Source organism: Lepisosteus oculatus, chromosome 6 (assembly GCF_040954835.1).
Source record: "Lepisosteus oculatus isolate fLepOcu1 chromosome 6, fLepOcu1.hap2, whole genome shotgun sequence".
Classification (NCBI taxonomy): Eukaryota; Metazoa; Chordata; class Actinopteri; order Semionotiformes; family Lepisosteidae; genus Lepisosteus; species Lepisosteus oculatus.
The window spans coordinates 24,106,294-24,122,773 of record NC_090701.1 but is presented as its reverse complement, the minus strand read 5'-3'; the positions used below and the strand labels follow the sequence as shown (position 1 = coordinate 24,122,773).

Here is a 16,480-nt window from a genome sequence, read left to right as displayed (position 1 = left end):
AAACAGTGAATTCTACATGCAGGAAAACATGTTTAACGGTGTTAAGAAAAAAATCAGAAGAAAGAAAAAGCACTTAATGTTGAGTAAAATAGAAAAGGAATATACAGAACTACTGTTACAGTAGAAGAGGAAGTGAATATTATGCAGATTAATAATAGAAGATAATAAAGATAAGATAAAATGTTAAATTAATTTTTACACAGGCGTTTACAATAGATGTCCATAACATGCTCCATGTTATAGATCAGGCCCCAGCAGTGCTAGGTAATGTTATGTTTACAAATACTAGATTCCAAATAAATTTCTAGAGGGGATAGAATGGTAAAAGCAATAAATCACCAGGGCCTGAAAGTATTTTCTGAGTGATGCTTAAAGAAATTAAATATTTTCTTTATATTCCAGCTTGGATACTTCAGCTCTGTCTTAGAATGGGAGCTCTACCCACAGACTGGATAATCACAAATGTAACACTAATCCCCATAAAGAGGAACAGAACTGAACCAGGAAACTATAGACCAATCAGTCTAACATCTGCTATACTGAAGTTTAAAATAAACTGAAAGTTTATGTTAAAGTTAAAATGAGGTAAACTGAAGAATACTTAGAAAACAAAGACAACCAACATGGGTTTAAACCTTTGAAGATATCACAAGGACATTAGATAATACTAAAACAGATGACACAGTATTTTTAGATTTCCAGTGTTTGATAAGATTCCCTGTGAAAGGTTGATTCTCAAATTAAAAGCAGTGAGAATCTAAGGATATGTATGGCAATATAGGGAATGTAGAATCTAATGTATGCACTGGTGCCTTGCAAATGTATTCAGAAAAAAAAAAATATGTTGATTGCTGGTGTATTCAAACCATCAGCTCAATATTTGGTGGAAGCAGCACTTTTGGGAGCAATTACAGAGTCAGGTCCTTTTGGGTAAGTCTGTCCTAACTTTGTATTACAGTTTGATGCCATTTTAGTCCATTCTTCTCAGACTCTCTTAAGTTGCCTGAGGATTGTTTCTGGACAAATATTGTAGACTAAAAAGACTAGAGATAATATTCTAATCTTTCCTTCCTTTCATTATTCTCAGTATGGTGTAAGTCAGAATGTTGACTAGGCCACTCAAGGATATTCACTGTCTTACTCTTAAGCCACTCCAGTGCAGTTCAGGCCTTTGAGCCATTTTCCTACTGAAAGGTGAAATTTTGTTCCTGACTGAGGTATGAAGCAGGTTATCCTCTAAGATTTGCCGGTACTTTGCTCCATCTCAGTTCCCATCAGTCCCTGCTGATGAGAAACAGAACTGTAATATACAGTCTATAGAACCCCCATGGTGTTCATTTAGTAATGTTGGGTTCGTGTGAAATGTAGCACTTTGCACTTATGCCAAAAATCACAGTTTTGTCTAATTTGACGAGTAAACCTTTTGCTACATTTCTGGGGATCTGAGATGTTTCTTTTCTGTTACATACAAGTCTCCATTGAGAAGTAAACAGTGTAATGGAACCAGGAAATTTTCTATAGTCTCAGCTAGTGAACTCTAAATCTTTTCAATGTACTGTTGGCCTCACGGGGGCATGCAACACCTATCCAGTTTCCACCTTCTCAAGTTTGTAACCTGATCTAGGTAGTGTTTGGGTGTCTTCCACTTCTTAATGATTGACTCCTCCATGTTCAAAGAGATAATAAGGGTCTTTGAAATGTTTTTATTACTTTCTCCTGATCTGTGCCTTTTTATCCAACTTTATATTGTACCTAAATTGTTCTCCTTGGTCCTCATGGTTGCACCTTTACTTGAAATTCACTACCTGAGTAAATAAGACAGGTGCATTTATTCTGAAATCATATGAACCACTATTAAAGCACACAAATAGAGGTCACTCAACTCACTGTGTGGCTCATTAAGGTAACTTTGTACAATAATAACTTATATGCACTTAAATGAATTAGGTGCACAAAATTGCCTTAACAAGCCAAACAATTATTTATCAGTTTAGTGCACTTCATTTTGTTGTTTTTTTTTTGGCTTGAATGCGTATACTGTACAGTAGGTTGTGTACACAATAAATATTAATAGCTTCTTCCAAGTGTCTGCAAGCTTTAACTTAACAAAACGTGAAAACTGTGCAAAGGTTTGAATACTTTTACAAGGCACTGTACATGGAGTGAGAACTAGTTAAATAGGAAACAATGTGTAATCTAAAGGGATATAGCCTCTAACTGGTCTGATATGAACAGTGGTGTGGATTTATTGTATTTTAGGCCTATGCTCTTCCTGATCCACAATCCGATATCCACAATTTACATTATAACACCAAACTAGTCGAATTATTTAATGACACAAAAACAGGGGGAATGGAAAGCAGAAGATCAGCGACAAGGGAGTTTCAGAAAATCATGGATTGGGCTGACACTTGGTAAATGAAATTACTACAGAACTTAAGGGAAATTCATTTAGGACACAGAATAAGAAACCCTGCTTTTCTTAGCGTGGTGGGTGTCTGGAACAAGCTTTTACGTTAACTTGGCTGCTAAACTACCAAATAAGGAAGATAGGCCAAATGCCCCCCTCTTGTATACACACCTTTCTTATGTTCAAATTCAAAATTAACCTTACACTGGGCAAGTTTTTCTAGCTCTCAATAATTGATTTCTTTCTACAACCTCTACAATCATTTACAGATTTCAGGTTTAAACATTTTTTCATCTTGATTTCCATTTATTTGGACACTCTTTTTGACCTGTTAAGGCAGTTCTCACATATTCTGTCCTTTTGGTTTATCTCTGCAACTCTCTCCCTCACACCTGAGGCCTTCACAGCAGATGTGTTTTTTTTTTTGTTTTACTTTTATGCATGGAATTTAATTCAACTTAATTCTCTAAAGTTTGGGAAGAGGCAATCTTACCTATGGCACAAACTTATTCTCCTTCATAATCTTCTGTATGTTAGATTGTAAGGCCTACCAAGACATTAAACCTTCTGAGCCCGATTTCTGAAAACCAGAGTACTGACTGCATCACACTGCATCAACCAGGGTAGACTGGTAAACCTCATGAAGGCATGGTGTGCCCCCAGCTATGCAGAAAATGGCACTGGCAGCCCTGCTCAAGGCTGAAGCCTGCAGTTCTCCTTCACTGACAGGAGGTGACACTGAAAAGTAACACATAAGAATTACATGGGGTTGCCCCACAGGAAATTCCTGTCATGTGTCCAACAGCAGGACTATAGTCCATAGTCAGTGGCAGTACCAGGTAGTTATTAATTAGTGTAAAATCCTGGGTTTGATATAGGGTTTTAGGCATTCATGTGAAGGAAAACGGAGCTTTCACTGTAGTTATTATAAACATGAGCCAATGAGCCAAAAAGGTGTATTATTTATCTTATTTACAATATAGTACTAATTTACTGTTTGCAATTACTAATTCATATTAATATTTTAATAGACAACAGCAGTGAACTGATTTTACGTATCAACGTATTTTTCACACGGAGAAACTTAACACTGTTTTACTGACACTGGCCACATGAACACTTGAACAGTTTGGGCTATCTTCGGCTCTGTACTTGAAAAACCATTACTGTGAAATATTAAGAACTTCACATCTGATCCTTTAACTAAACTGAAGAGACTGGATTAAACCAGTTATTTAGGCAGAGAGCAGGCCTGTGATGCTCTGTGCAGAAAGACCACAGCTGGGCCGCAGCCTGGTAATTTTAAACTGCTGTGGAACAGCAGACAGCACACGTGCAGAGGTTCCTCTGCTTCCAGTCACTGTTTCCAGAGCTGCTCTCACTCCCTGCACTCTCCAAGGCCCACAAAACTGCAGACGTTCCTCTTTATTTTGGAAGACTATAATTATAGTAATGTGCTGCCAGCCTCCTACAATCTAAACACAAGTGTCTAAAGGGGGAGAAGAAAAAAAATGTACAAAAAGCAAATTCATAACTAGGTCACTCCTTCAGAAATGAACTTAACTGGGCAGTTTATCCATAAATGTAGCGTAATATGACCATCATGCAATGGTATAATCTAAGAGCTATTTTTCTTATTCGTGCACAGTACTAAAACAGGAGTTTTGACATCTGGAAGAAAAAAATTCCAAATGGTTTCCCTTATTAACCTTAGAAATAATTTGTGATGCATGGGTAGATAGTTAGGCTAGATAGGTTTGATTAACTATTCTAAACTACCCTGTTTAGGAAAGGAAAAAAAAAAGTTTCAGGGGTGTGTGGTAGAATAAAGGAGAGCAGGAATATAAATAAGGCAAAAGGGTGGACAAAAGGAAATGTCAGAGTGGGTAGGGGGTGTTTCAGATTGAACTTAAGAGACTGAAATGTCTGCAATGGATTTGTGTGGAAGGCGTGAAAGGTGCACAGCTTCTAGCTTCACACTAAATTCTAAGAGATCAAATTTGCAACAATGAGAAAAACCTTTTAAATTTTAATCAAAAACAAAAACTTTAAATGCCATGCTCCTTCTTTTCCAGTTCTCCTGTGCAAAATGTGCAACGTTTCATGAACTACAAAATAATCACCAGTTAATGTTTTGAGTAAAAATACCATACAACAGTACAATACAATCTACATCATTAGGCCTAAATAGAAATACATGTTAAAATGTGTCACTGAGTTAAATCAATGGAGGAGTCAATGTCACAGAGCTCCCAGAACAGCTGTCCTGGTGTGGGCTTCAAGCAGCATTCACACTGACAGCCAGTCTAAATTTCCACCAGCAGTAATGCAATTTTGATACATCTGAACTGGACCAGGAGCCTACAGACCAACTAGTCTTACTTTTATTAATGGTAATGTCATGGAAAGATACAAACCAACATGAGTTTAGAAAGGGAAGGTCTAACTTGCTAGAATTCGTTGAACAAGCTTTAAACACCATTAGACAACATTAAAACATATGATATCTTCAGATTTCCAGAAAGTGTTTGATAAGGTCACTAATAAAAGGCTGATTCTTAAAACCCAATGGAAACTAAGGTAATGCATGTAGATGGATTTAGAGTGTTCAAAGGTTTGAATACTTTTGCAGGGAACTGTACATGGACTGAGAATTCGTTAATGAACATAAAATTGTCTATGATCTAAAGGGAGGTAACCTCTAACTTTACCCATGGGATTATTGGTGTGATGTGTGGATCTGTTTTATTGTTTCATTATTGTTTCATTGTTCTTCCCGATTCATATCAACGATTTAGATTCTGGTATAGTTAGCAAATTAGTCAAATCTGCTGAGGATCCTAAAATAGGGGGAGTGGCAAACACAAAAACAGTGGCAAAGGAATTACAAAAAGACAAAATCATGGATTAAACTAACTTGATTAAACTTGATAAATGAAATTCAAAATTAATAAGGGCAAAGTGATCCACACTAGTAGTAGGAACATACAGTACACTATACATATATTTATGAGCTGCAGAAAGTTACATGTAAAACAGATCTGTTTTTGGTGTAGATTCTTCTATTCTTCTAAATTCTCATTAAGCATTAAAAAACAAACAGAACGCCTGGATATACAGTAGAACATGTGGAATTCAAAATCAGTGACATTATGCTTGAGATCTACAATGTACTGGCATGACATCATCTAAAATACTGTTTAATTTTTTGCTCACAGAAAATATATTATAACATTCGACTTCAAGGAAGAAAGACTGTTGAGGGTGGTACTGTAAACCTCTTAAATCTAGAACAGATGTGATCGAGAAGAGATTTAATCCAGAATCCCAAAAGGTAGGGATTGGTTCAACCCAACTCAGTAGTGCAACAAAAACACAAGGTCATATTTGGAAACTTAAAGGAAATTAATTTAGGACTGAAAATAAGAAACACTGCTTTACTGAGTGGTAGGTACAGTATCTGGAACAGACTTCCCAAACTGGTCCAGACTCACCTTTCTTACGTTCTTATCTGAAAAGTCGTTAGTTTACTTTCTTCAGTATACTGTAGGTATTATGCATTAAGCATACTGTAACAAAGATTTAGAAGGGTCCTCTACATTATACTGTAACCCTACCTGGTATTTTCCTCATTATATATAGAACCACATATTGTGTTTACCGATCCACTACTAATGGATTTCTGTGACACAATGCACTGTCCTACAGGGGGTCAGTTGCAGCAGTTGTCTTTATAGTGCTATGGTCCAATTGATTTACAGGACACATTTCTTAAATTTGGAATCAGTATTAGGGAAAAGGACATTTTTAATCCTGATCATTTAAAGAAAAGCCCTTTCTTCTTAAGATATAGAAGCCTCAATGTAGAATTGTATTTAATTAAATGTCAACCCACAAGCTACACAGTCCACCATAACATGTGTGTGACATACTGTAAGTCAAAACCAAACCATCTGCCCTACCACTGCAGATTCTAGATCCTGGTTTCCCTAACTCTTTTTTGTTAAAGAAATATACACTTGAACAAGCAGGGATATGACATTTGTTTTCTTTGGATGACACGTTTCAGAGGTTCTAGTCTCACTTGTCATTCTGTTTCAACATCAAAACATAAGATTCATACCTGGGTGAATAGAATCACTCTGTATCTCAGTCTTACCACAGGTAAGAAGAATCTTCTTACGTTCTGAAACTTTTTTTTTTAGAAGTTAAACTGTGAGGGTTATAAGAGAATGAAATGAATTATAATTATATATAATGAATTTTCCCCACTCTGTTTTCCATCAGATAAAAAGAACTGCTCCCTGACAGCTAAGGACTCAGAAGTAGTGTTTAAGTTGTTCAGAGAACGAACTGCAACACTGTTATTATTCACATATTGACCATAATATCAGGATTCCCATGTCAAATAGACAGTGTCAGAAGCAGACACATTGTGGCTGGCTTAAGGAGCATGAGTCAGACTTATCTCCTTCCCTTATCCCCTGATCTCAATCTTACTGAAAGGTAGTGAAGCCAATGGAATGTGCAGTTCAGTCCCAAACACGACACACATTGCCATCATCACTACCTCAGCAGAAAACAAAGAATGAAATGGCATTCAAATATCTCCGATGTTTGTTAACTGTGTGTTACCAAGCTTCATTCATTGTTCAAACTATTATTAAGTAACAGCTGCAAAGGTTTTGAGCAGTGACTGTAATTTTCACTCAATTACGTGAAGAGTGTCAAGAAAAATGGAAAACTGAATGAGAAAGCAGAACTGACACAAAATATCAGAAAGAATATTCATAAAGCTGCCCTTCAAAAAACTGTTATAATTTTCAATTATACAGGTATTTCAAATGTCTTTGATATTTAAGTATTTTATCTCACAGTGATGATTTAAAACACAGCATTGTTTACTGTGTTTTCTACAGTACTAATCATAAGCAGCTCATCTTGACCAACAACATTCATTTTACATGAAGAGCATCAATAAAAATTAAACAAATTCTGTAAGAAAGTAGGACTGAGACAAAATATAAGAGAGAAAGACAAATTTAGTAAAAAAAATTCTATATTATGAACTCCTAATCAAGAATATTGGAAATTTGACTTACTAGTTCAGTAAGTCACAATACTGTATTTCATCTCTTTCAAATTTGAAAAACCTAATTAGGCGCTCTGATTAACTCAAGTCCCATGCAGGAGGTCAGACTTTGATCCCACGTAACCCTGAGCCCTGTAATCCACACTTTATTCTGGATTCTAGGCTAATTATCCACCAAAGCCAAAGGACTGACTGCTGTTACTGTATAATAAACAGACTGTAAGTGTTTTTATTACTGTAAGAAAGCACAAAAATATTACAATGTCAATTAAGCTAAGGCGATAACTGCAGCTCTGGTTTAATGTGATTAATGTGACTGAACAGCAGACCCTTCAGCCCCTCTGGCCAAATCGGTTACAAGCCACGGTCCAGACTCTCACGTGCCACTGGAGAGCGTAGTGGTATAATGAACCGCCAGCTGGAAAACCACTGCAACCAGGCCATAGTTCTGTGCTAACTGAAAAACTGCTTCAGAGCTGCCTGCAGTGGGTTAATTGAGCAAACGCGCTAATTCCTCCTCTCCCTATTGTATTCACATCTCCCTACCCCCAAGAAAGGAAACAGTGTGTCCATAAGCTATCAATGTGCCCGCGAGTCTATTAGACTTTTTTTTTTACTTCACGTGATAGACCATCATAAAAGCAAAATGTATTCTGCTCTACTTCCCACAAAGTACAAGAGCATAGTATTATCTGTTCGAATAATACTGACAAAAGCCACTGGCAGGAGATCACTTCAGTCCTGGGCTAAGTCCCTTTTTATTAAATTTCAGTTTTTATGGTGCACTCACATTTGCAGGGCAGAGCAGTGGCTTCCTCTTTTCTGTGGAAAGTACTCCAATCCATTAGGATTATATGACCCATGTGAAATTAGAGACTACGAATGCAACAGATTTAGGAGTACGAAAGGATTAAAACACCATTTTTAGCTGTTTGTATCTCTTGATTATTTACCTCGTACCTATAACAGCAATAGAGAACATGCCCTACCCTAAATGAAGGAAATCTCTTTGCAGCCACCAAAAAGCCTCTGTCTCACATTTTTCATGCTTTTCCCCACTCTGGTATTCAACACCTTCATTTGCATTTTTAAAGCACATTGTAAAATATAAAATATAAACAAGACCAGGAAACTACACCGTCTTAGCCACCACAGCTGCTGCAGTAGCTAAGCCTCTTTAGACCATATGGTTTCCTTTCTGTTAAAACTGTCTTGAAAAGAATGGCAATTAAAGTCGCCATACCTGCAAATAAATTGCCTTTATGCTTCTAGCAAAGTCCTCTTACATTTGACTTTGCATTCTAATCCATCATAGCAATCAATTATCTCCCTAATAATGCTTTCTGCCTTAGGCATTATTATGGTTTAATTAAAAGCAGATTTACTGTGGCGCTCAAGCTAGGCTTACAGCAAATGGGCAAGACATCAAGAGCACGCACATACTGTATAAAACACAGTATAAAACAAAATGCAGACTAATGTGAGACCTCTGTTGTGCAGCATTTGCCAATAATACCAAAATAAAACAGCTGCATTAAATCCAGTCAGACTATGTCCAACTATGATATTCAGAATTTCACACTTGGATTTTTTTTGAGTGTAAGAAGTCAGTTAAAAGTACCTAGTAGAAGAGTGCATAGTGTGTTTTGAACCTGGTCTGCCCAATTTGTAAGGAATCAGGCAGGATGGTAGAAGTACCTAAGAAAGGACACATATAGAATAAATGGCACTGAATACCAATGAAAAATATAATACTCTTGTTTATTGCAGGAGATGCAATGCTTAGTTAAGAAATATACAACAGACATACTATAGTATATACGGTACTCAGTATAATTTATTCTAATGTTTTGTCATGATAATAAAGAGTTTTATTCAGTTTGTACCAAATATTACAGGGTTCTGCCGCTGAGGCTAACAAATTTCACCCCTTAACCTCCCCCCCCCCCCCCCAAAGTATTTTTAATCTATTTTCTTTCTCACATTAAACTATTGCGAGGTCAACATCTAAATTAAAAAACAGAGGAAGAAACAAACCAGAACGAGTCGGCCCCAGGAGGTTGGAGGCTGACCCTGCTGATGAACTTGAATTCACTCCCATACACAAAGCCATTCTTTTGCTCTCAGTCATATGTGAAAAGGAAATGAGGCAGCCTGTCCTCTGAGAAGTGGGTCTTGTTAAAACTGCTTAGAAACAGAACCCTGTGAAAGTATCAGGCAACCAAAGCCAAAGGGATTCCTAATGCTGCGAGACGAGTTCACGTCACCCGGTATGGCGGCACCTACAGTACTGTAGGCATGGCCTTGCTTGAATGTAGCATCTGGGCCACTGGGAAACTGCTCAACATCTTCTGTTCCCATGACCAAAAGATCCACAGAGACAGCCTGCTCCTAACAAGAGCGTCCCCAAACAAAGCCATTTAACCTGTTTCCATGGCCAAGGCAGTTCTATGCATTCTTGACACAGATTAAAATACCACAGCTGACCCCTGCATACACTGACCTGCAGTCTTTCTTACTGGACTGAGGTCCAGGTCTCTGGCCAGTGGGATTGCTGGTTGTAGCATACTCCGGTGTAGCTTGCAAGAAGCATTGGATTTTAGATTTAAACAAGGTTCTTTACATTTTGTATAAATTCTTCAGTATAAAAGTACTAGAATATACAGTGATGCACAATGAGAAAAGTAACAGATTCCGTTTTACCTCAAAAGCTCGCTGGGCACACATGCAATGTTATTATTAATATTTTCAACAATGAGCACATAGAGATTTGTTAATTGTTTATAGCAGTATCATTCTTTGGGATAAATAATTACTGAATCAAGTCATTCAGAGGTTAGGAGCAACTACCCAAACACAACTTTACACAGAATTTACAACAGCTTGAAGTGACTTATACAAAAATGGATCATCAAGAAGAAATGGCTACTGCTACTGAGTGCAAGACCACTACAACTCTACAAACTGCAGAAACCTAACAAGTGTTTCTGAAATCTCAGCATGTGACTTACTAAATCCCACCTATCTGTTTTAGCAAATTGTGTTCAGGCCTACTTGTGCTTCACTAATCTAATTTTTAGAAAGAGGTTTCTTCAATACATACAGCAGCACTTCAGAAACACAGTGCCCTCCAGATTTTTTGTGCCTCCAAAAACAAAAGGTATAAAATAGGTGTACCCTGTAATAGGCTCCCCCACAACCCTGAATTGGAAGAAACAGCTAGAAAGTGGGTGGATATACAGTACTGTACACATTATTTGTATTTCAACACAATGGGTCATGATGGAAAGGAGATGAACACTTCTGCAAGATACTGTATGTTTATCCATTTACAGAATGGCAATAGAAGACCTCTAAGATTCATATTTAAGTTCAAAAGTCTTGTGACATTTGTTATTCTTTCATGCTCACAAAAATGTTTACTCCTAAATGATCCATTATGAAAGATCCTGATTCCTGAATAAGCACCTTTGTTAGGGAACACTGGTACAACCCAACATCAACATGGTGTCCCAAAAAAAATGAAGAGAGCAAAAAATCAATTCAACACTGTGCCTGGAGAAAAGCAAAAGCTACTTTCATAGCACATCACGATGCCATGACTATTCTACAGTACAACGCATAGAAAAAATATCTTTGGGCTGAGAAGAAATACAGTATATAGCACTTTTACCTTTAACACTGCATACTGAACATGCACTGAAAAGAATCACTTAACTTGTCCGGGTCCCTAATTTCATACAACTGGGATTCTCCTCCTCTCTGAACAAATAAGACTTACCATCTATGTGAGGCAATGCAGCAGGCCCTGCATTCTGCTAAACTATGGACAATTAAAGCTGCCTATCTGTCTATATATGTTACAGTATTAGATACAGTAATGTATTTATGCTGCTTCTTATATGGTTTAACTAAATTTAACATCTAGCTAAAATTCCATAAATCAAAGACTGTTCAAATTCTGGACAATATGTTTTTGGGATTCATAACATTAAAAGAAACTGACAGGTAGTGAATGTCTGTGATAAACATATGCAAGATTGTACTGTATAATAAAAATAATAATAATAATTACTTACACTTATATAGCGCTTTTCTGGACACTCCACTCAAAGCGCTTTTACAGGTAATGGGGACTCCCCTCCACCACCACCAATGTGCAGCATCCACCTGGATGATGCAACGGCAGCCATAGTGCGCCAGAACGCTCACCACACATCAGCTATCAGTGGGGAGGAGAGCAGAGTAATGAAGCCAATTCTTAGATGGGGATTATTAGGAGGCCATGATTGGTAAGGGCCAATGGGAAATTTGGCCAGGACGCTGGGGTTACACCCCTACTCTTTTTGAGAAACGCCCTGGGATTTTTAATGACCACAGAAAGTCAGGACCTCGGTTTTACATCTCATCCAAAGGACGACACCAAAAGTATAGTGTCCCCATCGCTATACTGGGGCATTAGGACCCACATAGACCACAGGGTGAGCGCCCCCTGCTGGCCCCACTAACACCTCTTCCAGCAGCAACCTTAGTTTTTCCCAGGAGGTCTCCCATTATGGTACTGACCAGGCTCACACAGTGAACTAGTATACTGTATGTATACTAGTTCACTGGAAATGCAGGACAGATCAGGAGACATATTTAAGCAACACTCTCTCTCCTCCACCAGGAGCCTGACTGTTTTAGCTTGTCCCTGATGGTCTCTTTGACTCACTATTCCAGCACGAGGATCATCTCTGTGGCCGTCTCGTACACCTCATGAAGGTCGATGACGCGGGGGCTGAACCTGGCCAGCTCCAAGACCGCAATCTCATGTATGATCTCCATGCGACAGTCTTGGCCCTTCCTCCTCTTCCTCATGAACTTAGCAGCATACTCCTTCCCAGTGCTCCTCTTCATGTACTTCTTAACAACTGCAAACTTCCCCCTGAAAAATATCAAGCAAGTGTAAAAACATTTTACAGGACCAAATCTTCGCATTATAGTAAAGATAAAATTTACCAAATGTGCACCAGACTAACCCATCTTCTAATCTTCTAAGAATATATACTAAATACCACAGCTTTGATTACAAAGAATTCCTGTCCTGCGCATGCAGTATACTGTGTATGTGTACAGTAAGAAATTATACTAATTTTGTTTACATTACCACCTATAACTGCACAGTGCAGCAGAGTTACTTGATTAATCATGCTGGATCCCAGACTATAAATTAAAGATCTAAATCATGGCTATTCAAGACACAATAAAAATGAGTAAGAGAATATTTTTTTACATTTCTTTGGAATAACAAAAGAGTACATACAATACGTGTATAACTTTCAGTTAATTTTGCTTCCAGAAATACCTCACCTGTATTAATTGAAACAGTAGAATCGGCACCTCTTTATCACACCTTTGCTTTCCATTTATACTTCTAATTCTGGAATTCAACAATTAACACTTAAGAGATTTTTAAAAACATGTTAAATATTTTTTAAGCTATGATAAATGTAAAGATGTTCTGTGAAGAGTACGAGCTCATCAGAATATGCAGGGAAAACAGTTCTGACCTACAGTATGTTTTGACCATCTCATGTATAGAACTTCTTCATGTATTTTGCACTACTATAAAATTAATAGAAGATTCAATTCATCACAGCAATATAAATAACAATCGTTGAACTTGCATAATGTGGAAATGACAGAAAAGGCTCACTGCCTCTTTCCATTGATACAACACCCCTACTCCTAGACTGTATATTACTTAAACATACACAGGGAGTTCAGAGAGCTCTTTCAGGCTCTGTAAAGACTTGAAGTCCGGTCTAATTTCTGTGGGTACTGGCACACTTGTTATTGAAGGAGCTGAACATCCTTTTGTGCTTCTGCATTTCTTGTGGATGAAGTCATCTCCAAACTAAGTTGCCCTTTCTACCCATACAACTGCCTGCTTTGTGTGTTGACCCACTTCTGAGCTGCTAAGGTAAACAGCTCAGGCTGGTGTGAAAAACAAATTTTGTACATAGTCCCTTAAGGCTTACAGAAATCATGCAATGCATGAAGTTTTGTTTTTTCACTCTCTCTTTTCTGTGCAGTGATTTTTTTTTACCATCTTGCATCTTTGAAAACCAGTACAAGGCTAATTTCTGCATACAGTATGACTGGAAGTAAAAAAATAGCTCAGTGCATTAGTTATCTGGAAAAAAGACCTCAGCTGGATGTTCAGTACAAAACTAGTGCTGGAGATGAAAGCAGACATTTTTAGAAACAAATTCATCTTGGGGGTGGCACAGTAGTTAGCATTGCTGCCTCACAGCACTGGGTTGCTGGGTTTAAGTCTAGACCTGGGGTGCTATCTGCATGGAGTCTGTAAGTATTCCCCATGTTTGTGTGTGTTATCTCCCTCTGCTCCAGTTTCCTCACATGATTCCTCACAAAGACATAAAGTACTGGAAGGTTAATTGGCTTCTGTGAAATCTGGCCCAGGTGTGAGTGTGTGTGTCTGGGACTGTCTGCCCAGTAATGGACTGGCATCCTGTCCAGGGTGTATCCTGCCATGTGCCTGTTGCTTGTTAGGATAGGCTCTGGATCCCCTGCGATTTTCTCCCGAATTGGATAAAGCAGTTTGAAAATGGATGGATGGAAATTCATTTGTCTTGATAGAATACTAAATTGGCAGCAGAGATGTAAGAATTACCCAGTCACGTTTTACGGACTGTACTGGTCAGATGTCAGTTATCTAAAGTTCTTGATTTAGCAAAGTTTTCACATTTAATTTTTTTATTTTGATTTTGAGCAAGATTTTAAAATGAATATTAGATTAGAGGAATGTGTTGCTTATTTTCAAACTTTTACAAGAAATACTATTGACTCAAGAAAAAAAAACTATCCTCTTGAATAAATCTATCCTCTTGAATAAATAGCATTCAAGGGGAGTCAATAATTAAATATGCATGCTGTTGCCTGCAGACCAATGGACCCTGTGTGATTCATGTGAATTTATAAGTGACTTGAACACTGTTTCAAAGCACAAACAACACACACTAGAACATTGGAAGAATAAATACATAACTCATATTTATGTCCCAGAGCAATCCAGAAACAGTGAGGCAGACAGAAGTGCTATAGTCTTAAATTTCTAAAAAAGACTCACTGTCTCTACACCCATTGACCAATAACGATTTAAACAGTGGCGTTCTGTTCATCTGTTGTTTCTGAAGTCAATGTTACTTTTAAACTCTTCATATCACACTGCCTTTTATAGTCAACTTAAAAAAATATTATCAAGATTCAATTCAGGTCAAGAAAATGACAAACATCCACACAGAGATTAGAGCCTAACTGAAATAGTGAACAGTGCTGGAGCCTGAAAGTGAACTTCTGCCTATTCTCTGCTGCACATCAGACCGAACATAAGCCAAGACATTTACAGTATGCAATTTATAAGCAACTTGTCAAAGAAGACTTAAATCAAAATCAAATCTCATCAATCAAAACCATAATATCTGATCAGTCATCATGTACAAGCTTTGTATTGTACTACAATACAGTTACCTTCTTAGATGCCTCCTCATATTAATTGAGAGGGTCATATATAGCAGTACCAGACCTTAGAAAAAAAAACAGCTTCACTGCTTTTAATCACTCGTTCTTTGTAAAGTCCTGCAGTCCGAACCCACACTAACCTCTGTACATAAGAGCAAGAGCCAAAGGAAATGCAGCAACAAATAAATAGACTGAGCAAGTGAAATGCTATGTTTAAACACACAATGAGTAAGATTGGCCTAGGAACAATAGTCTTATTTAATGTGCTTTCCAGACTCAACTTATTGTTTTAATAGATAAATTATGAGTTGTAAAAAAATTAACACTTTATAACATGCAATTTATGAGAAAAAAAGCAATGCTGCACAAAAAGCCAATTGTGATATTATAGATGGAATCTGAAAACTTCAGAAAACTTAGTCTAAAGGTTCAAAACTGCTAACTCTGCATAAAGAAATGGATTGTATTGCGTGTTATAGTATAGCTACAGGTTTCATAAACAAAATTTCAGTGGGTTTACACAAAATTCTAAGCTGTATCATTGCATCCTCTGTAGCCCTTTCATTGTGAGCCATGGTGTTACTTGTTACCAGTGTAACCTCCAAGCCTTTGAAACCCTGTGACACCATTATGTGCGACAGTACTGCACATGCACCATACTGTACAACAAGATCCAATACTAACTTGTTAATATTGAAAGGAAAAGAAAGTTGAGAACAGAAAAGACTGTGAGGGGACCTGATAAAATCATTTAAAATCCTCAAGGGTTTCAACAACATCAACTGGATTTCTTTAGAATAAACAGTGAAACAAATACAGATAATAAAAAGTGGAATCTATGTGAAGATGTATTTAAAACCATGAAGCATTTCTTAATACAAAGGGCTGGGGAGGTGAAGTATGCAGCCATACTATTGAGACCCTAACTTCTTTCAAGAAAAGTCTGGATGAGAGCCTTGGCTCAATTAGATACTAACTAACGAACAAGCTAGATGGGCCTCCTCTTCTTTGTAACCCTTCTTATAGTTTTTCATTATACTTAGAATCTGGAATCACCAGTTGTGTGTATTTCACCCCCTGGCTCATGGCTTTGAGCTATACATCCTTTAACATGTCACAATCGCAATAGCCCCATACCAGAGGATCAATGTCAACAGGAGGTGTTGAAAGAAGTCTGTCTCACAGCAAGTTACAGTAGCAAGCAGCAGCTAGCAGGATGAGACAAGGGTCACAAGGTGCAGAGATAGTCCAGTGTGCTCCCACGTGGATGCCACCAGTCAAAGTTTACTAATGAGGTGACCTAGACTCAAACCCACCATTACTGGATAGTAGCACTCTAGTTTGAACCACCATGGAGGAACAAAACAAGTTAGAATGTACTTAGGTTATCAAGTGGCTTATTTTCGAGGATTTCCCTGTTGCAACATTAGTAAAGCTTCCTGGCTGGACAC

The 16,480-nt window shown here is 37.6% G+C and overlaps 1 protein-coding gene across 1 annotated transcript in view; it reads right to left on the bottom strand.

The window, feature by feature from the left end:
• Positions 1-16,480, bottom strand: part of stk17a (serine/threonine kinase 17a) — a 42,236-nt gene that overhangs the window by 8,260 nt on the left and 17,496 nt on the right. Inside the window, exon 2 of the mRNA XM_006634298.3 lies at positions 12,217-12,429. Coding sequence (XP_006634361.1) covers positions 12,217-12,429 — 213 coding nt within the window. The remainder of the gene's footprint in view (positions 1-12,216; positions 12,430-16,480) is intronic.